Source organism: Mesoplodon mirus, assembly GCF_964341445.2.
Source record: "Mesoplodon mirus genome assembly, chromosome: 19".
NCBI lineage: Eukaryota > Metazoa > Chordata > Mammalia > Artiodactyla > Ziphiidae > Mesoplodon > Mesoplodon mirus.
In genome coordinates this window covers 1,782,847-1,803,754 of record NC_138995.1, presented here as the reverse complement: position 1 = coordinate 1,803,754, position 20,908 = coordinate 1,782,847, and the positions used below count along the sequence as shown (strand labels likewise).

At 55.9% G+C, this 20,908-nt stretch overlaps 1 protein-coding gene across 2 annotated transcripts in view; it reads left to right on the top strand.

The window, feature by feature from the left end:
- The window catches only part of BANP (BTG3 associated nuclear protein), a 103,011-nt gene that overhangs the window by 49,699 nt on the left and 32,404 nt on the right, over positions 1 to 20,908 (top strand). Inside the window, exons 5-8 of one of the 2 annotated variants that reach the window (XM_082608220.1) lie at positions 1,936 to 2,052; positions 3,449 to 3,624; positions 12,468 to 12,707; positions 19,420 to 19,587. In XM_082608220.1, the coding sequence (XP_082464346.1) occupies positions 1,936 to 2,052; positions 3,449 to 3,624; positions 12,468 to 12,707; positions 19,420 to 19,587 (701 nt within the window). The remainder of the gene's footprint in view (positions 1 to 1,935; positions 2,053 to 3,448; positions 3,625 to 12,467; positions 12,708 to 19,419; positions 19,588 to 20,908) is intronic. The other variant, XM_082608221.1, reaches the window with a different exon arrangement.

Genomic DNA, 20,908 nt, shown 5'->3' with positions numbered 1-20,908 from the left:
TCTTAACAATGCAATGTTGTGAATTTACCCTTGAGATGGATGGGGCTTTAGTGTTAGTTAATTCCTGAATCTCTGGAGGGCTATGAGTAATCTATCGCTTAAAATGACGCAAGGTTCAATGTTGGTTCCATTTCTGTTTTCAGTTTTTATAGTTTGAAGTTCTGAGAAACTTTGTTTACATAAATAAATACGTGGAAGATGAAGGAGGTCCTCATTTCTTGCAGGTGTGTGCCAGCAATCTTAGTGGTCTGTCATCACAGATTACTTTGATTATCTGTGAGCTGAAACCCTAAGTAGGTCCTCCGTGCGCTTTGTCAGAGGTGAGTGGTAAGGAGTGACCCCCGCAGAGCGCGTGCTGTCTTATGTCTAGATGGACGGGGTACCTGAATGTGATTGAGGGGAGGCTTTGTGAAAGGGAACAACCACATTGGCCAGAGGTGCTCTCCTGGGGCATCATCTTTAGGACATAGGATGTTCCGGAAGGAGGGCATCTGGGAATTGAGGCCCTGTGGGGTCTGCACACCCAGGGACCCCCAATGGTCGGGCGTCCCAGGGCTCCCTGTGCTCCAGCTTGAAGCTGGTTGTCTCAGACCAGCATTTCCTTAATCTTAAGGTCCTTTAGGAAACAGAGGTATGTTTAGTCTAACGACTTTGCCAGATGTTGGCGTGAATCCATTTTAACCTGTTTATTTCCGGCAGACATCTCAGACCTTGAATGTGCTCATGTCCATCGTGATGTCCTATTGGGGTGCGAGGGAACGCCCTTGTGTGGGTACCCTGTGTGTGACCTCGTTACCAAGTCAGAGGCCACCTGGTCACTTGTGGTGCCTGACCTGTGGGTAGGCAGTCAGGATTTGGTGGGTTATTTCAGGTGTCACTGATGATGACGTAGCACGGCCGAGGAAATGACAATGCCTTTGAGTGGAATGCAGGTGATTGTGCTTCTTCTTTAGGAAAATACCCTGTGGTCCTGCCATTCCCTTCATCATGAAACGGTGCCATTTGTGCCTCTGATTTTGGGGACACTTAACAGGGTGTGGCTGGGACAGGGGGCTGGGTTCTCATGGGTGCTTTTGGGTTCACGAGCTTTCCTCCTGGAAAAGCAGGGTTTCCCCGAGTTGGTTTTTGGAGAGCGAGATCCAGGCATGACACTGCCCTCAGGTAACACTGCTGTACGTCTCAAGTGCCTGTTCTTTCTGCACAGAGCACGGCGCGAAGCGCTGAGGGCTGGAAGGTCAATGAGCCAAACATCTCGACGGCTCTGTGCCTAGAGATGAGCCACTGGCTCCTGCGTGTTTAAACACACGTCTCAAAAGTAAAAAAATAAAGAAACACACATCTCCCTCTGGGAAGAGCCCCCGGTGGGGCACAATTCTTTTGTAGCATCGTTTCCTTCGAAGCAAAGTCCCCGGACCCTTGGCTGTGGTTCCTGCACTGGCCCAGCAGAACCCAGAGGTCAGTGCCCGGCAGTTCCCCCGTGGCCCCTCCGCGGGTGTTCGCCCCTTTCTGTGCATGACACTCACATCCTGGGATGCAACTGATAAGCACAGAGGTCACGAGAGCCTAGCTGGCAGCTGGGAATTCGCTCGGATGCAGTGAGTAAGTCTCGAGCTGTTTTTCATGCAGACCTACTCCTTCAGAAACCTTACTGCGCAGTGACAGCTGTGACACCTCCGTCTCTTCTCTGTAAGGATGTAAATATTCCTAACCCGACTCCCCTGACGCTGCCAACAGGAGCAGGGCCAGACTCTCCATTAAGAAGCGCCGCCCCGGCTCGCCCTTTGCCTGGTGTCACTTGTGCACGGTGGGCAGCCCTGCCGGGGCCTCCCCCCTGGAGCTCGGGGCCTGGGCACTGACTTTTGATGACTCTGTGCTCTGACAATGAACGCTGTCGTGTTAAGGTCTTCTTTTCTCTGTGATTCTTTTGTTCCCTAGCGTCGTCCCCCAGACTACAGTAATTCTCAACAGTGATCGGCAGAACGCCGTTGTAGCCAAGATGGAAGACCCCCTGAGCGGCAGGGCACCGGATCCCCTGGAAAATATCATTAGCAAGTCAGTAGCACGACACCCCACCTCTCACCGCCACCGCCGGGGCCCCGGGGACAGGGCGGCGTCCTGGGGCGCCCGTGTCGTTGGGCCCGGGATTCTCCGCGGCCAGGGTCTGGGGAGGACGGCCCGGCCTGTGTCCAGCGCCGTGCGTGCCAGCGGGAGGTGCCCCGTGTGCTCACCACGATCCGCGGATCCCGGTCCTCTCACCTCACTCCCATCTGTCTGTCTGTCTGTCTGTCCGAGCATGTCGGGTCGGCGACGCCCCCTCTGGTCGGCGAAGTGGCGGAGGCGTTTCGAGGTGGTGCCTTTTCCACTCCTTTTTCTTTGGAGACGCTTTGGCTGTACCCTGGGTCAGAGACGGGAGCGCGTGGAGGGCACCGTCACCCCTCGTGTGCTGGCACACCGCCGGCGTCGGCCCCACCGCGCTGCTTCCCGGCAAGTCTCGCAGGCCCTCCTGCAGCTGGTCCCGCTTCTACCTGGCTGTAGCCCAGGTTCCCAGGGCCCCAGACCCCAAGGAGCCCGGCCGCGGGGGGTGGGTGTGGACGCTCCCGGCCGAGGCCGTGGGCCGGCAGAGCAGCAGAGGGTCCGTGTGCCTCGTGCCCGTGAGGGCGGAGTCGTGGCCAGGCCTGCAGCGTTTAGCGAGGTCCGGCCCCCAGGATGGAGCCCCCCGGGGTTTGCCTCGGCAAGCAGGGACCTCGCGCTGCTTCCCCTTCCCCGTGCGTGGCAGCACCTCGAAGGAAGTCGAGAAGGTCATTCAGGCAGTAACGTGTCTCCGGGTAATAGAGCACGTTTTGGCGCTGGCTGGCGTTCTGGTTTCCTGGCAGTGTCTTACTGCGCTGTATTGGGGCCCCTTGTGGTGCTACGGATACCCCCCAGGAGATCCTCGACTGGCTTTTTTAACCCACTCGAGTGGTTTCTGTCAGTGGGCTGGTTGGGAGTGAGAGCTGCGTCTCACGGGCCGGGTCATTTCTAGGACATCTCGCGGGACGGAGTGGAGCGGTGCAGGCAGTCTGGGTCTGCAGACATACTTTCCCTCACTCAATCTTTCCTTTGACACGGCCTCAATCTCACCCTGATTCAGACGTCAGCATTTTGTAGGGTCACCTCCATGATCAGAAAGGAGCGTTCTAGGCCTTGAGTCACAGTGAGTAGTGATTTCACTTCTTTTGTGATGTAAACATTTTTTTAAACGTTTCAAGTTCATACAGTTTCTTGGAGCCACAGACTGTCTCCTGCTATTAACCTGAGTAGAAAGAGCTGAGGGAAGGCTGGTGGCCCAGTGCGCGTGCAGAGGTAGCTTCTCTGAGACGTGAAGGGGAGAACGTCGGGGTGCAGAAGCACCTCTGCGTGTTGCTGTGCTGCTCTCACCACACCGCTGGTGTCTCTGTTTCCCGCGCAGCGCGGTGCCCGGGCGTCGGCAGAACACCATCGTGGTAAAGGTGCCGGGTCAGGAGGACAGCCACAACGAGGACGGGGAGAGCGGGTCCGAGGCCAGTGACTCCGTCTCCAACTGTGGACAGCCAGGAAGCCAGAGCATCGGCAACAACGTCACCCTCATCACGCTCAACTCGGAAGGTGCGTCCTCGAAGCTGCTCCTCCCCCGCGTGGACGGTAATGTGTGTGCCGCGGCTCTTGAACAACTCGGGCTGAAACTGCGTGGGTCCACGACACGTGGACTGTTCGCTAGTAGATATTACAGCGTTGTATGGTCTGCACACGGGGAGCCGTGGATATGGGGGCGCTGCATTCACGGGGGGCCCACTAGCAGTTACGTGTGCATCCCTGACCACATGGAGGGTCGAAATCCCCCACGTTGTTCCGGGGTCAGCTGTAATTTTTTTCCCTGCTCTTTAGAAAAGTAATATATGTTTATTGTTTTTGAAAGACGATAAGATATGAAAATGACAAAGAAAGTACAAATAACCGGAGACATTCCTCATCCAGAGATCTCTAGAAATCTTCTGGGCTTTTTCTACGTTAACATACACGCTAGATTTACGATTTTGTAACTCGCTTTTTCCCATTGCATAGTAGAAATCTCTCCACGTTAATACAGATTTACATAATCATTTTCAGTCAGTTTTGCTTATTGAATCTGGTTCTGGAGGCTTTCTGATGAGGGACAGCTGTAACTTGAGAGCTATCGGTAGGCTCACTTGTCTGACCACAGCTGTGTCCTGTGTCTCTGACGAGGGCCTCACGCAGACTCAGAGGGGCTGCACGTCCAGGTTGAGTCCACGCTGCCCCTGCCCACTGTGATATAGGGGGAGCGTCCTCTCTCCTGCTGGGTCTGGGGTCCACTCTCACCTGGCTCTGGGTCCGGGTGGCGGCCTGGCATGTCCTCCAGAGGATTCCTGCCGCCTGGCAGCTTTGTCCTTCTCTCGAGGGCTGAGTCGATGTTTCCCAAAATAGCGTGGAGAGAGAGGAGAGAACTCGGGCAGATGTAGCATCGTGTCACCGAGTCCTCAAGCCTATAATTTGTTAACTAGGAAGGGCTGGTGAGGTGTTTCTGCTTCTCCGTCTGAGTCGTTGATTTTTCCTAAGAGCACAGTATAGATTTTTCTACAAAGATTTTCCTGTCAGACTTGTTACCACATCTGAAGCATTGAAAACGTTTTCCTTAAAACGTCATTCACCTCTAACATAAGTAGCTAGGGTTGAGATGGCAGAGCAGGGCACAGAGAAAAAGCACATTGGGCAACTTAGAAAAAAAAATGAGGTCTACTTTCCATTCCATAAAACCGACCATTTTAAAGCAGACGTGCCGGTAGAGCGTGCACATCACCCCTGTCTAATTGCAGGGTATTTTGACCACCCCAGAGAGACCCCACAGCAGTACCCCTGTGCGCCAGCCTCCAGCCCTGCCACCTCTGATCTGCTTCCTGTCTGTGGAGTTGCCTGTTGTGGACGTTTCATATGAGTGGAAGCACGTGGTGCCCTCCCGTTGCACATGCACCAGTCCTTCATTCCTCTTTATGGCTGGATGACGGCCCATCTAAGTGCGTAGATAGGCCACACTTTGTTTATCCGTCACCCATCGATGGACACTGGCGTTGTTCCCACTTTCTGACTGTCACAAACAGTGCTGCTCTGAACGTTTGTGTGTAGGTTTTTGTGTATGTTTTCATTTTTCTTGGGCTGATACCTGGGAGTGGAATTGCTGGGTCAGGGCAGCTAGTCTCTTTATTCATTAGACTTGAGGAAAAGAGGGATGCTCCTGACTTGATCTTAGTGGATATCGAATGAAAATTATGTCTGCAACAATTGCAGAGAAAGCTAATTGTTCTTATTCTTTTTCCATGTGGATTTTGGGTAAATACTCCTGTAGGTCTGGCTGTGTACTTCAGGCCTAATTTGTTTGGTTTAAACGGCCTCAGCTCTGAAACATGACATTGGATAATTTGGGGGGAGTCTGGGGTTATCATAAAAACCAAAAATGTCATCTTTGAAGTTTGTATTCCCTGATATGATCTGATTCATGTGAAATATATTTCAGGGGGGGGCTGCAGACTGACTCTAATGTGAACTTACAAAAAGGGATCACATGTGAGCTTATTAGTATTAAGACCCGTAAGGGAAAAGTATAGGTTTTCTGCATGTCTGAGTGCAGGCTTGCTGCCACTGTCCTCGGGAAGGTGTCCCCCCCACCCCTCCCGCAGTTCTACGTCCTGAGAATGTCAGGTTGAGCTACCTCGGTTGGCACGGGGTTTGGGAAGATGGAACAGAGACAGCCGGTGTGTGCAAGTAAATGTGGGCAAAAGAGCTAATCTGCGAACGTCTCGCACGGGCCTGTAGTGGCGTCATGTGGCCAACGTCCTGTGACATTTATGATGCACTGAGAGTCGGATTCGCTGCTCCCCTCCCGCGTCCTCCCGGGGCCAGAATAGCTTGCTCGACTGGGGAGCGTCCAGTCAGCTAGTTCCTATCAGAGAAATGGGGATAAGCTGTAGGCGCTGACGGGCTGGAGGCTCGGCCTTAGGTGGAGTCATCCTACTTCCTGATAAGAGCCCAGGGCTGCACATAGACAGACGTTCTTCTCTTCTTATAAAAGTATTTCTGTGCCTGATTGCAGAGAACCACAGAGTTTCAGAATGGCCATTTCTTAAGAATTCCGCATTGTCTGCACGAATTGGCATGCCGTCCCCTAGCAGATCTTTATTCTGCTGCAGAGGTGCCAGGGGATTTACCCATGCGTTAATCGGCAGTTCTGGCTGTCACGGCACCAACTCCATCTGGATCAGGGAAACGCTGGCGGTGGGGAGCAGTGAGCCGCAGGCTTATCTCTTAGCTCTTGCCCTTCTCTTCCCCGGCACAAGGCCTTCGTTTACCCCGATCTTTGAGAAGTACTGAAGGTGTGTGGGGTTCATCGTTCAAAGATTAAGCTGGTGAACTGAGTCAGAGAAACAAATTAGCCAAAATGGACCAAAAATGATATCTCTTCATTAATGAAGGGATTTAGTTAGATTCTTAATAAAGAGTTTAAATTCCTGCTGTTTATGCATTTGATAATTCTTACAGAACTTGACTAATCCTGCATGTAAAATGTTTGGTACTTGCCTTTAATAGGGTAGTACTTCTGTTATAATTGAATTATTGTCAGAAATCAGCCTTGTGTATGTCGCAAAGCCCCGAGTCAGTGAAATGATTTATACTCACATATGTGTGATGTGCTGGGGTGGGGGGCAGGGCAGGGAGATAAAGTCTGGGAGGAGCAGGTGATTCCGCAGGGTTGTCAGGCACAGCAGGGGGACCCGGGGGCACCTCCTCTAGGGTGTTGCTGGGCTGTGGGCTACGAAACAAGGTCAATACGAATTGCTGCGTTTACGAAACTGCAGCTGTACGTGTGCTGAGGAGGAAATTTAGCCAGAAACATTTCTTGAGAATTTGTTCACATAATTAATTTTACATGAACTTTTCTTAACACAAATTCTTTTTTATTTTAAAGATTTGTTTTGATGTGGACCATTTTTAAAGTCTTTATTGAATTTGTTACAATATTGGTTTTGTTTTATGTTTTGGTTTTTTGGCTGCGAGGCATGTGGGATCTTAGCTCCCCGACCAGAGATCATACCTGCACCCCCTGCATTGGAAGGCAAAGTCTTAATGACTGGACCGTCAGGGAAGTCCCTGCGTAAATTCTTTGTGTATTTGGTAACATTAAAAGGCATAATGTTGGCTGCCCGTCATAAGTTGGCTGCTGACAAGAGCAGGATTAAGAAAGGATTAGTGTAACACCGTCAGCGGGTCTTTGTCAGGACCGAGTAGTGAATGGTCCCTGATCCCAGCTCAGAGAAGAGTGGCTGGGGGCTGGCATCACAGCATCCCTCGCCGCGTCTCGGGTCGGCATGTGGGTCCCAGCAGAGGGACACCCAGTGTCTGCCCAACGCTCCCGCTCTTCCTGCCAAGTGTCCTTGGACACTCACTGTCGTCACAGCAGGCGGGATTCCCCGGAAGAGGCTGGGCTCTGTCTGAGGTGTGGCCACGTGGTTCTGTCGGATGGGCCCAGCCTCGGGGGACGGAATTGGCTGCAGTGCCAGAGGCGTTTGTGTTTTCCCTTTCCCTACAGAATTATCCTGTATGTAACCTAACACTTTCGAATTCCCAGTTTAAAAACCCCAAATTGTCCATCTGTCCATAGCTTAAAGATGTCACGTCAGTCCCGAAGAAGCAGAGGTGCTTGGGCTACAGGCACATAGTTTACTGTGTCTAAAGCCAGGAAGGCAAGCTGTCAGGTTCTGTGGTTGGTTGGAGTGTTACCGATTCACTGCAGGTGTCACCATTGAGGCTCACAGCCAGGGTGTAAACACCTTAATTCAGAAGGGCTCAGAAACAGGCGACAGGTTCTAAGGACGGAGTGTGTGCTGGGAGGCGGCCCACAGGGCCTGTTCTGGAAAGCCGCCTTGAGCCCCTTCCCGGGGCCACTTGGTCCCCCCCACCCCCAGCCCGCACCTCACATGTGGAGAAATTCGTAACCAGCTTGGGCAGCCTTTATAAAAGCCCGATGGAAACTCAGCCTGATCCCTGCTCGTGGGCACGAGGTGTCCTCTGAGGCTGGCCCGGAGGTGCTGGAGCCGGCCTCGAGGACCTGACCTCATGTGATCCCCTGGGCCGTGTGTGGACACCCCGTTCACCCCAGAGCCTGCGTCGTCACCATCCCTTGGGTGGAGACTGAAACGCCTCCCTGGTGGTCCCCTCTCGTGGCTGCAGAGACCGAGCCTGTTGTGAGTGATCACTGAGGGGGACCAGCGCCAGGGGCGTCTGGGAGCCGAGGCAGCAAGTGTCCGAGTGGCCCATCCTGGGGGCCCTTCCCTCCATCACAGCTGCCCGCACAGGACATAGAGGCTTCTGGGGCCCCCTGGACGGAACACCGGCATCTTTGGAGAGAGCCCGGGTGCTGGGCTGGGCTTGGTTCCAGGGTGGCATTTGGAGTGCTGGTGACCTCCCAGCCTGTGTGACATGTGTGCATGGCATGCAGGCTGCTGTCGGAGGACTCGCAGTTTGCCCTTTGCTTTGGAGGAGTGGTGACGCCTTGTGTCGTGTTTTCTCAGAGTCCCTGAGTTGCAGTAAGGCATGTGAAGTCCTGGCACGTAGGAGGCGCGGAGTAGATACTGTCTTGTCTTTGCCCCACGCGATTAGCTCCATACTTGGGAGAGAGGGATGCCCACACCTAGGCCCGGGCCCAGCCGAGTGGCTCGGAACCAAGGCTCCCTGGTGTCAGTGGACATGCTGGTGTGTGCATCAACTACCTCGGGACGTGTGCCCGTGCGTGTGTGTGCGTGCATGTACGCACGTGTGTGTCCCGTATATACACATGTATGTATGCATGCATGTCAGCGGGTGGGGAGCGGGGGAGGCGTGACACAGGTAGCTGCTTTTTCTCTTTGTCAAGCTGGCGACCCTGAGACTGGTCATCCTTTTCATCTTGGGGCTTCTTCTGTTCGTTTCATTTTCCTAGACCTAAAATAGACCCTCAAAAGAAATATTTGTATTCTGAACTGTTTGGTAAGAAAGTTCAAGCTACTGCTGAAGGTTTTTCTTTGAATAGGTTTTTTAGAAATGTCAGTTAATTTAATTAAAGATTTAAATGATTGGAATAGAAAGCAAGTTTATTTTTCTTATAACCCAACTGGTAGTTTTTAAATAAAGCCACTAGAATCTATTGTTTCAGATGCCAGAACTGGACCAAGCTATTTTAGTAGAATAAATATATCCTTTCTGAATTGTCAAAAGGCGAATTTCTCAAATATTTATGTGGGCTGGTGCTCCGTCTTGTTTTACATTTAAAAGACATGATTCATTGTCACTGGTGGGAAGTTGGGCCCAGGCTGGCCTCGGGCCCTCGGGTCGGGTCAGAGGTGACTTGGGGCTGAGTCAGCAGGTGTGGCCCGCGCACCTGGGTGAGGACCGTGCGCCCGAGCGTCTGGGCCAGGGAGCGTGGAGGTGCTGTCGTCTCCCGGGAGTGCCCGGACAGTGACCGTGCAGCCCTGGTCCTCCCTGCCCCCGGAGGGGTCCCCTGTTCCCACGGCAATGGCTGTGTTGGTCAGACTTGCTGCAGGCTGTGTTTCTTGTCTGCCTAGCTCGGGCTTCTTGCTGGTCAGATGACCACACACCTGAGACTCACAGCATTAAGTAAGTTAGGTTGTAGACAGGTTATAAAATGCCTTGCAAAATTTTGAGGTGTTTGAAAGAAACTTTCTGGACAATTCCCTATGTTACCAGAGATGTTTAAGCCATTATTTTCTGGAGTGATAGGGAGGGAAAATAGTTAATTTTTAGACTAATTTATTTTTTGGGGGGGAGCAGTATTCCCTGAAGTAATAACTTCTGTAGGAATTTAAAATGCCATCTTTCCTCCTCCAGAATGTCCTGGTAATACTCCTGGAGGCCCGTCTGCCGGCTCTGGGGCTGGGTGTTCGTCCGTGGCCACGTGTCAGCAGGGAGCTGGGCGAGGAAACAGCCCTCGCGGGCCCGCAGAGCCCATCCCAGTGGCCACGCGCGCCCTCCTGCTCACAGTGGCCAGTCGGTCGCTTCCTCACTGAGCCTGTCCGGCCCTTTCCATGTTCTTGTCTGCAGCACGGCTCGCAGAGATCATCCATGAAGACTGGGGAGTTTCCGATCAGTCTGAGGATGATCATTCTTTACATAAAAATGAGGCTTGGCTTTCCTTTGTGAACTTCTTCACTCATTTAACGTGGTGTTTTGCCTTCCTAAGAATTAAGTTTAATAGATGAAGTCGCTTTTTTGTTCCTTCCTCCTGGATCAGTTTGACAGTGTCTGCCTTTACCCATGTGTGCCCCCCGCTGTGTGCGTGGGACGGCGTGGTGTAGCCCCGCCTTTCTCGGTTGTCGCTGGAGCTGGGAGGCTGAGGCTGTCCGGGGTGGCGTCTGCAGGGAGGGTGGCCCTTGCTCTGGCGCATCGCTGTTGGAGCAGTAGGGCCAGGTCTGGGGCTTGGACGGGTGGGGCGCTCCTTGCCCCGGCCAGAGAGCCGAGGCCCCCTTGTTGGGGGCTGGCAGGACTCTGTCCCCACCCCCCAACCCCCAGCCCCGCAGCCTCTGGTTCTGTCGTGGTGCATGTGCGAGGGCTCTGGCGAAGAGGATGCTTCCGGGGCTGGGGAGCCGAGGAGGGGGCGCGTGTGCGGGCAGCCCCGGGGCAGCCGGCTCTCAGTTGGAGTCCGTGGTGGAGAAGCCGATCCAGCCTCCCTCCTGGACGGAACGGCCATCCCACCGCCTCCACGCACGCTCAGCGTCACTTTGACGAGACGTTGACTCTCGGTTTGGAAAATGATGCTGAGCTCCTAACCAGCGTTTTACTTTGCTTTAACGATATTATCTAAACGCGGGCCGGCCTTGTAGAATTCATGATACTTGTTTCTGAGAAAAGCGCAAGGCTCTCTGGCCCTGTGGTGGTTGGGGTGGAGCACGCAGCCCACTGTCCTTGCGCCCAACGCCCAACGTGGCGCCCCTCCCCTCCCACCCTCCTCCCTGTCCCTCCCTTTACTTGCTTGTGGCTTGATGGCCGTAGGTGGAGGGGGGTGGTCCTTCCACTCTGTTTGGTGTAATTAAGCCTGTGGTTCTACATTCGCTGAGGGTTTAGATCCTGAGCACTAGACCCAGAGCCAGGCATAGAGTTGCCCAGTACCTGTAGGTAAACTCATAAACTCCCCAGGAGTTGGAGCCTTCTTGGCGTTCCAGGGATGACTGAGAGACAGCGCCTCTGGAAGTTGCTTCCCACCCACGTTTAGACCACGTGTCCACTAGCTTTCCTGCAGGCAGGTGAACGGAACAGGTGGCTGCCGGCGAGAAAACTGCACGAATCCGAGCCTGTGCTCATAGCTCTCCCTCTTCACTTCTAAACCATCCGTGTTCCTGAGAAATGATTCTTCTGTCTTATCTCTTATTCCGAGTTCCAAAAGTCAGATTTGTGATTTGTTCTTTGTCCTTAGCTAAAGTCAGGAGCTCAGCCTCCCCGGCCCCTTCCAGCGGCCGCCCCGGCCCAGCGGTGACACGGTCGTTCTGACGGGGTCGTCCTGACGGGGTTGCAGAGCCTCGCCTGGTGTCGGAGGACGTCGTGTGATTCAGGAGCCCGGCCGGGAGCGGCTGCCTGTGGCGTGGGAGGGCAGGGGGTGCGAGTCACAGACCGGCTGGCCTCTGGGCCTCGTGCTCTGTTCCAGGCCTGCGGCAAAGCCAGGAGGCGCTGGCTGCCCTCTGTGGGGCCTTCTTTGCGCATAGAGACCAGAACGTAAATATCAGGACATTTCAAAATAAATCGTGTGAGAAATCTTGAAACAGTGATGACCCTGGCTGGGACACGACTTAAAGGCCCGCCGGCCTCGGCCGGAAGCTGGGTCCCTCTTCGAGGTTCTAACTCTCCCCCTTATCGCCGCCCCAGCGCTGGTGCTTTCAGGGGCCGCCTCTCACACCTTAACTTGCCTGCACGTTAGGATCAGAAGGGAGCGTTTGGAAAGCGGCCAGGCGTCCAAGCAGAGTCAAGAGTTCTCTTGATTGGTGATCATAAGTGGAGTTTCCTTTTGCCAAAGGATAAGCCTTTTTAAAGTTGATGTTTGTTTGACAGCCGTCAAGCCCTTTCACACATGTGGTCAATCCTGCACCTCCTGGGAGGCTGTGACAGAGAGGAAGGCTGGGTGGGGGGCGCTGGCCCACTTGGTCAGGGTGTAGCCGGGAGGCCCAGTGCCCACTGTGCGCCTCCCACATCGTCCCTCATCCCAGGCGGAGCTGGCGGGGTGCTGGTGGGCTCGCAGCCGGGGTCTTCCGCCTCTCCTCCTGGGCGGGAGGAGCGCCCGCTGCCCTCTTCCTCTCTGTGGGCCCCCTGCCTGTCCTGGGAACGCCCCGGGCCGCCTCGCTGCGGGTAGAGAGAGCGGGGGAGTCTGCGGAGCTCACCGAGACCCCTGTCTCTTGCAGAGGACTACCCCAACGGCACGTGGCTGGGGGACGAGAACAACCCCGAGATGCGGGTGCGCTGCGCCATCATCCCCTCCGACATGCTGCACATCAGCACGAACTGCCGCACCGCCGAGAAGATGGCGCTCACGCTGCTGGACTACCTCTTCCACCGCGAGGTGCAGGCCGTCTCCAACCTCTCGGGCCAGGGCAAGCACGGCAAGAAGCAGCTCGACCCCCTGACCATCTACGGCATCCGCTGTGAGTGCGGCCTCCCGCGTCGGCCGCCACCCCCGCCCCGGTGCTGGGAAGGCTCCGCTGGGGCTGGGCACGGCGGGGTGGGACCCGTGCTGTCAGGGGGAGGGGGCTCCGGGTCACATCTGGTCACGGAGCCAAGAGAGGGCTTGGTGGGTTGAACGTTTCCCGTAGGAAGGGCTGCCCAGGGCCTGGCCTGCGGCAAAGACACTGGGGCGTGGGGGCCTTGCAGACCCTGGCCTCCCCTGACCTGGGGCCGCCCTCGAGGCGGGAGGAGGGGTGCAGCCGAGCCTTCCCTACCCTCCGCTGACAGCGGCCTCGCCCGGGCTTCCCAGGGGCACAGGCAGGCCACCCGCCTCGTCCCCGTCCCAGAGGTCTGGGGTTCTGGGCTGCCCTCGCTGGTGGTGGCCGGGGACGTTGTCATACTGATCTGGATCCCCCGCGCGGCTGTGAGGGTGGCGCAGGCTGGAGTCTGTCGTGACGGCATCGTCTGGGTGACATCTGGAAGGGGTGCGGCGTGCCCACTTCCTTCTCGGCAGCACCCGCTGGCCTGATCGCACTTGAGAGCCCGCCCGACCCAGAAGGTGTTCGACACGGCTTACGATAAAGACGCGAAAGAAGCAAGTAGGCTTCCAGCAGAAGGGTTAGGTGGTCACGTCTGACAGACCTGGTGCTGGAGAGCCGCTGCGGCTGGCATGAAATTTAAATCTAAGTTAGCGAAACAGAATGGAAAACAAATTACCCAGAGTTCACTGTCTCAAATTAGAGAAGGGGCGCCGTCCTGCCCGGGGGACCTCGCTGCTCACAGAGCTCTGGCGGCGATCCCCGGGCCTTTGGGTGGGGACGGTGAGAAGTAGGGAGAGGATCTCTCCAGGAGCCTTCACGCACAGGGCGGAGTCGTCTTTCCTGTGTCTGCACACTGACCTTGGTGGAAGTTGGGGTGTGGCCTGGCTGTGGGTTTTCCTGACAGGTACGCAGCAGGGCGTCCGGTCCCTGCCTCACCCCAGGGGGCTCATCCTCCTGGTCCCCAGCTCATGGCCCTGGCCATTCCGAGTCCCCGTGTGTCTCGGAGCCTGGGAATCATGTGGGGTGGCTCCTGAGAACCCACCCGTGGGACGCGCTGAGGTCAGCCCTCGGTGGGGGAGAAAACCGGGCACGGTGGGCAGAGCCTGGGCCAACCGACAGATGAGTGAGGGCTTTGCCGTCCGTGTTCTAGGCTTTGTGAGGCCTGGGTCGTGCCTGCCTGGCTCTGAAAGCAGCCGTTCTCACGATGCGGGGGATCGGCGTGACCATGTTCCCAAAGAATGTTGTTTCATGGCAGGCAGCGCCCCCGCTCTAGAGCATGGTGCCAGCTGGGACCCTCACAGCGCGCCGGCTGATGCCAGGGGTTCTGGAAACGTGAGCCGGAATGTCAGGCTTGGCCTGAGGGTCACCTGGGGGCCGCCATGGCTGCTGCGTGTTGCAGGGGTCACCGGTTCTCTAGTCAGCGGGTGGTAGGTTTACTGCCCCGAGCTTCTGAGTTACAGGCGGGGTGGTCGTGCTTACAGTGGAGCCAGCGGTGGGCCGGAGAGTGTTTTGGTGCGAGGCCGGCCTGCCTGTGTTCTCTCGGAGGCTCCTGTGCCTGGGAGAAGGGTGGGGGGTGTCTGGGGGCTGGCTGGGAGCCGTGCGGACAGCTGCTGTGTGTAAGCAGCCCAAATTGCCCTGTACATTTAGCTTACAGATTTTTCTTTTTCTTTTTTTTTCTAACTTTTTGGTCTCGCCTTGCAGCATGTGGGGTCTTAGGTCCCCAGCCAGTGATCGAACCCGTGCTTTCTGCATTGGAAGCGCGGAGTCTTAACCACTGGACCACCAGGGAAGTCCCTACAGTTTCTTTTTCAGGCAGGGGAAGCCTGTAGGTATCCTTAAAATAGAGGAATTCCTGACCCAGAGAATGTACATTTGCCACCACCAGCCACACCCACCTCGCTGTGGATAAGACTGGACTTAACATATCTCTTTTCTGATTGTCAGAAGTATTTTCCTCCCTTTCTTTTTTAAGGGAAAAAAAATCAGCATTTTGAAACACATAGGCACTTCTTCTAGAGAGGGAACAAGGTCACTGAGGAAAAGAGAAGTCGTCCGGGATGCCACCTCCTTCAGGGTTCCCAAGGGTTGACGGGCCTCCCAGAAATTTGGATAAGCAGCCGTGTAGTTTGTGTGCTCTGTGCAAAAGTAGATCATTATTGTAACTTTAAAAAAAATTGGCCACGCTTTCATGAGGCATGTGACCTAAGAATGTAGCAGTTGCCTTTTCCCCCGTCGAATTGAGAATGTTACAGCCTTAGTTCTTAGGGTTTTTACTGGTGGGTCACATAGGCGTCTGCTTAGGCTGTGGGACACGCCTGGATGATCTGATGAGACCAGCGGTGAGGTGGACGCACTTCCCGGCATCGACAGGTCCTTGAAAACATCTGTGAGGGGGGCGCCAACGTGGTGAGATCCCACAAGCCCCCCAGCATCTTGGGCACAGACGGAGGAGTCACGTGTCCACGGAGGACTGTCGTCGGGTCATTCCCCCCGGGGCAGAGATGGTGTTGCTGCTGGGGCTTTGCTCGCGTGCCGTGGGCCGCCCGAGTGGCCCGGGCCTGCCGTACCGAGCTCTGCCGACAACACGGTGCCCTGTCTGGGTCTGGGGCCACGAGGCTGAGACCACGGAGCCAGCAGGGCCACGCTGCCTCGCAGGGCTGCGGATGAGTCTGTCTTGCCTCTGGCAGAGGCCCACAGCTTGTGGCCTTTGTGGGCTATGGCAGCGTAACTCCAGTCTCCGTGTCCGTCGTCCCGCGGCCGTCTGCTCCTGTGTGTGTCTGTGTGTCCCCTCTCCTTCTGAGGGCAGCAGCCATCCTGCACTTAGAGTGCACTGTACTCCAGTGTGACTGCATCTGCAGTTAATTAGTCACGTCTGCAGAGACCCTGTGTCCAAGGGAGGTCACGTTCCCAGGTCCTGGGATGGACATGAATTTTGGGGGACACTTGAGCACAGTACGCAGGGCCTGGGTTCTTTGGAACCTGGGTGGTCAGGCTCCTCTGGGCCCAGCATGTGTCTCTGGGAGCTGGGAGGAAGTCGTGGTCAACGTGGGCTGGTGGCAGGATGGAGCCTGTGAGAACGGACGCAAGCGGGCGCCCTGGCTCACGGTCACCTTGGAGCGGCCGACCGCGGCCACCAGGCTCTCCTCGTCACCGAGGAGCGGCATCACTCCTGGTGCTGTGCCCAGCACCTGGGGCTCCCCTGTGTGGGGAGAGGGGGCCAGCCTGGCTCTGTGGCCGGGATGCTGGACTCTGCGGTGCCCACACGGGAGCTGAGACCGTCACGTGAAGCAGTCAGTTGCCAGCGCTCAGGTTTCTGCTTCCCTCTCCCTGGAACTCAAGGCTATGTTAGCAGTGCCCTGTGACTGATAAGCCCCATGCCACCCCACGCCCCTCCCCGAGGACGCAGGATTACAAGCCCCACGGCTTTTTTCTTGTCTGTCCTTCCTGCGGTGCATCTCAGCCCCTCGTGGGGCTCACATGAGAGCTGGGAACCACAGGTGTCAGCGATGGGGGTCCTGGAAAGGGGGAGGCGGTCAGCAGGGACGGGACCCCACTCAGATCTTCGGGGGGTGCCCGGGCAGCACTTGGGAGCGGCGCAGGGCCTGCTCGCTGCTTAGTCTCCCCGGGCTGCTGGGTGGCTACGTGGCTCATCTGCGGATGAGACTGTGTCCAGGTCCCCAGGGGGTGTCGCCACCTCCTCCCCGGGCTCCCGAGCGCCCCGGCCGGGCGCCCGCTGCCGTCCAGGCAGAGGGAGGCGCTGCTGGGCTTTCTGTGGCCGCTTCTTCTCCACTTGGGTGGGCGCCGGAGGCCCAAATTTTAAGGCTGGTTCTCACTCCTCACTGATAGCTCCGTTTGGAGCTGAAGGGAGGAGATTGACGTTCTTATTTCATGAGGTTTTCTTAGGAGCATCAAATGACTTGAGATAAAATGCTTCAACAAGTGTGAAATGCCAGTTAATTCAAAGTAATCTTTTTATCCCTCATTGTAAGAGGTTCCTCCTCCTTTCACTCAGCGGAGGTTGCTCAGGGCTGGCAGAAACGTTGAAGAACGCGTTTAGCAAAGTCAGAGGAAGCCCAGCCCCGAGGCTCCCGGGGTGGAGCCAAGCCCCCTGTGCCCCCTGCACCACGGCTCTCGGTGGGGGAGGCACCGGTGCTGCTGGCTCCGTCCTTGGTGTTTCCTGGCAGCCTTCACGGGGGCATTTGCCATCGAGCTGGAGTCTTGAGTCACCGTTGGAAGGAACTATGTAATCAGATGTCTTAGAAGAACTTTAAAATGGCTAATGCAGAACTCCACGAATGTACGTGTTTTCTTCGAAGGATGTAAGCCAGGTTTTGAACTGGCAGATTGGTTTCTACAAAGTTGAATTTAAGTATTAATGTTTTCGCTCCTTTCTTATGCTTGTGTCGTGCCCACGTGTGTGTCGTGTATATGCTCTTCTATTACTAACAAGCTTTGGAATTTTGCATGATCTCACTAATCCCTAGAGGCATTCGGAAGGTGTTTTCCTTGCATGGGAAGGCACGAGGGGATCTGAGAGTGGCCTGCAGGGTGTCCTTCTGTATTGGAGCAGGTACCTAATGAGGTGGTTGGACACGTGTGGTCGCCACTTCTTTGCCTGTATTCGGGCTCCTCTGTAGCTGTAGTGGGTAGTTGGCTCCTCCTGTGAGTGTAGAGCTGTAGTTAGTGGTCGGGTCCCCTTGTGACTATACGGTTCTTGTTCTTGTAGTTGGGCTCAGTCAGTATTTGAGTTCTGTGGTAACTACAGTTGGTAGTTGCGTTCTCTTGTCACTCATGTGGGTAACTGGCCGGAACTTTGTGAGCCCCACTCTGCATCTAGAGCCATACCCGGCATGGAGCCGTCTCTCAGTAAATATTGCGATGACTCCAGTTAGGTGAGAGATGACCTGAAAACCAGCAAAGAGGTGCCACCTCCTTTATGTGCTTCCTTTTCTGCAGGAGGACAAAGTGGGGCTGAGACTACCTTGCAGTTGATCTTCTCTCTGATCCTGTAAACCTGCCCCTCCTTAACCCAATTTCTTTTTATCAAGATGACAGACATTTTGGTTGTCTTTCTGTTTGGAGTCAAAAATGCCTTAGGCTATGTTCACAAAAAAGTTAAGTGTCTTTCCAAGACAAAAGAAACTTAATACAGTAGTTAAGAAAACAAAGACTTCCTTTGTTTTGATTATTCCTAGGGTCTGTGCTCTCCACAGAGCAGAGTATAGGGTTTGGGCATCAAATGAGCTTTCAACAGACGCTCCAAACTGGGTGCTCTTGGTAGCCAAAACAGCAAGTTTTCCAGCTGAATCTTTTTTTTTTTTTTTTTTTTTTCGGTACGCGGGCCTCTCACTGCCGTGGCCTCTCCCGTTGCGGAGCACAGGCTCCGGACGCGCAGGCCCAGTGGCCATGGCTCACGGGCCCAGCTGCTCCGCGGCATGTGGGATCCTCCCGGACCGGGGCACAAACCCGTGTCCCCTGCATCGGCAGGCGGACTCTCAACCACTGCACCACCAGCTAAGCCCCGAGCTGAATCTTTTTATTATTAAATTTTTGAATTTCATCCATTTATTTTCCCGTTAATCAGCGAAGCTTCATGACCAGCTAGAAAGGAGGTCACCCTGTTGAAAAGCATTTTTTGTGGTTCCCATGTTCCTGACCGTTACTCCCTGTTGATTCAGCACAAGGAAGAAGTGAAGTTGTCCAGTGAGAGCTGGGCGGGCTGGCAGGGAGGGGTCTCCATCTGCCACCCGGTTTCCTCCTTGCTGGTAAGTGGTCTCAGGTGCCCACCTCCCGCCCTGAGAGCTTGCCATGACGCAGGGGCGGACAGCGAGGGTGCCAGAGGGCTGCCCCGCCCTCTGCGGCCAGCGGTCCAGTGGAGGTGATGCCCACTTGGCTGGGCCGGGCTGGGCGTGCGGTGGGGGCCCCAGGGAGTGGATTATGTCCGCCCTTAGGGAGTTTCATTCTGATGGAGGGAGGCAGATGGAGAGGCAAGGGAAGTTCCGTAGGCCTCAGACTCAGGTAGCAGTGGAAGCAAGTCTTCAGATGAGTTGTAACCAGCATTTAGGCAACAAATGTGTAAGCATCTGTCATGCGCCTGGACATTCTGGGCTCTCCGCGGGCATGGATGAGGAGTGCGAAGATCCCCGTGTTTGTGGGGGAAGCAGAGTAAATGCCATCAGTATCTTAAGTTCTCTAAAGTGTTAGGGCGCCGGGACGGGGGTGGCGGTGGGAGGACTCTGGGGTGAAGTGGGCTGGTTGAGGGGAGGATTACTGAGCTCACGCTGGAGCCCAGACTTGAGAGGAGGGAAGGAGGCAGCCAGGCAGGCACGAGCAAGGAGGAACGAGCTGGCGTTCCGTCTCGGCCTCAGGCCCTGAGAGGCCGTGCGTGAAATCAGGGTGGACAGTTGGAGCGCGGGACATCCAGGACGCTTGTGCAAACCCTCACCTCCAGCTTGTTGCCCACCTCCATCTGGTGGGGGTGGATCACGTCAGATAGGTTAAAGCTGAATAAATGAAAAGCGATCATCACACACGACAGGCAGGCCTGAGGCAGCTCTCGCCCGTCACGCTTCCTGTTGGCACTGCACCCTGACCGCCGTCCGCGCGGAAGGCCCGCGCCTCACAGAGCCTCCCCTTGGGTGTGTTCTTGCAGGTCACCTCTTCTATAAATTTGGAATCACGGAATCCGACTGGTATCGAATCAAACAGAGCATCGACTCCAAATGTCGGACGGCCTGGCGGCGAAAACAGCGAGGCCAGAGCCTGGCCGTCAAGAGCTTCTCCAGGAGAACCCCGTCCTCGTCCTCGTACGGCGCCTCAGGTACGACGCGGGGCAGCCCAGGCAGGTGGCTCCGGGGGCGGTCAGAGCGAGAACCGTGGCTCTGTGCCCGCACATGCCCTGTGAGCGGCTGGGAGCCTCGGCCGGACCGCGAGAGGCTCCCGGGCAGTTGTCTAGGTGGAGGGCATCCTGGGCTCCGCAGCAGCAGCAGCAGGGCCAGGACCACCTTGGACACAGCCCCGAGCGCTGCTCCCTCTGCCTGGCGGGCCAGCACGTCGCTGGCTCGCTGTCGCTGTCACCATCTGTGTGGCGTCTGCAGGCGAAGGCTGGGGTGCCGCCTAAGTCATGCTCGTTACTGCCATGGTGAGGACGCAGCCTCGGTTATACTCATCCTCAAGATAATGGGAAGCTCTTAGGCTTTCTTTCCAGGCATTGAAAGGACAGCTGGGAGAGTTCACCAGGAGTGACAAGGAGACCAGCATCGCTTGTCACCGAAGATGTCTCAAAATGTTGTAACAGAAATGGTTTTTTAACTCCCGCGGACGTTCCCTTGGCAGTGGCTCTCAGGACCTGAATCCTGACCGGGGTCGGGACTGGGATTCAGGGGCAGCAGTGGTCAGGGTGAGCGGAACTCTCGTTGTGGAATCGCTGCAGTGACAAACCAGGTCACCTGGAGTCCTTGCAGGTTATGAATCTTTCTGAGCCAGACCTCAGGAAGCGGTTTTCCTCGGTGGTTTGGTGATTATCAGATACTTGGCCTTAACTTGCCACGTGAATCATGCAAGCTGGGGGTGGCCGACTCTCGTCGGCCAGACAGGTCATGCCCCGAGCAGAGCTTCTGTGCGGGGCCTGCATTGAAGAGTCTCTCGGTGAGGAGTCCGGCCTTTCTGTCACCACCGGGATTCTGTTGTGGGAACTTAGGTAGCAGCTGGGACCCCGCTGGGGGTGGCTCCTTGCCGAACCGGACTGGCTCTGTGGTCCTAAGACGGTAGGCGTGGGGACTGTGGCTCCAGGGATGCAGGTTTCAGTGTGGCCGGGGATCTGCCGTCTTACCCCGGGGCCACCTGGCCAGCACGGCCGTGCTCAGTGCCTGTCCTCATCAGACGAGGTGGGCTCTGGAACCCGTGTCCCCACCTCTGGAGGTGCCCGGGACACGTGACGAGCTGACTTGCAGGCCGGCCCCTTGGGATCGTGTTCAGTTCAGATCCTGCCTCCAGGCGGTGGTCTAAGGCTCAGCGTTGCCAGCCAGCACCTGCGTGAGGCCCCAAGCCTGTCCGGCCCACGTTGGAGCAGGAGGGTGCTGGGTCCTGAAGCTGTGCTTGGGCTGCTGGGCTGTGGTTGGGGACCTTGTGGTTGGGGACTC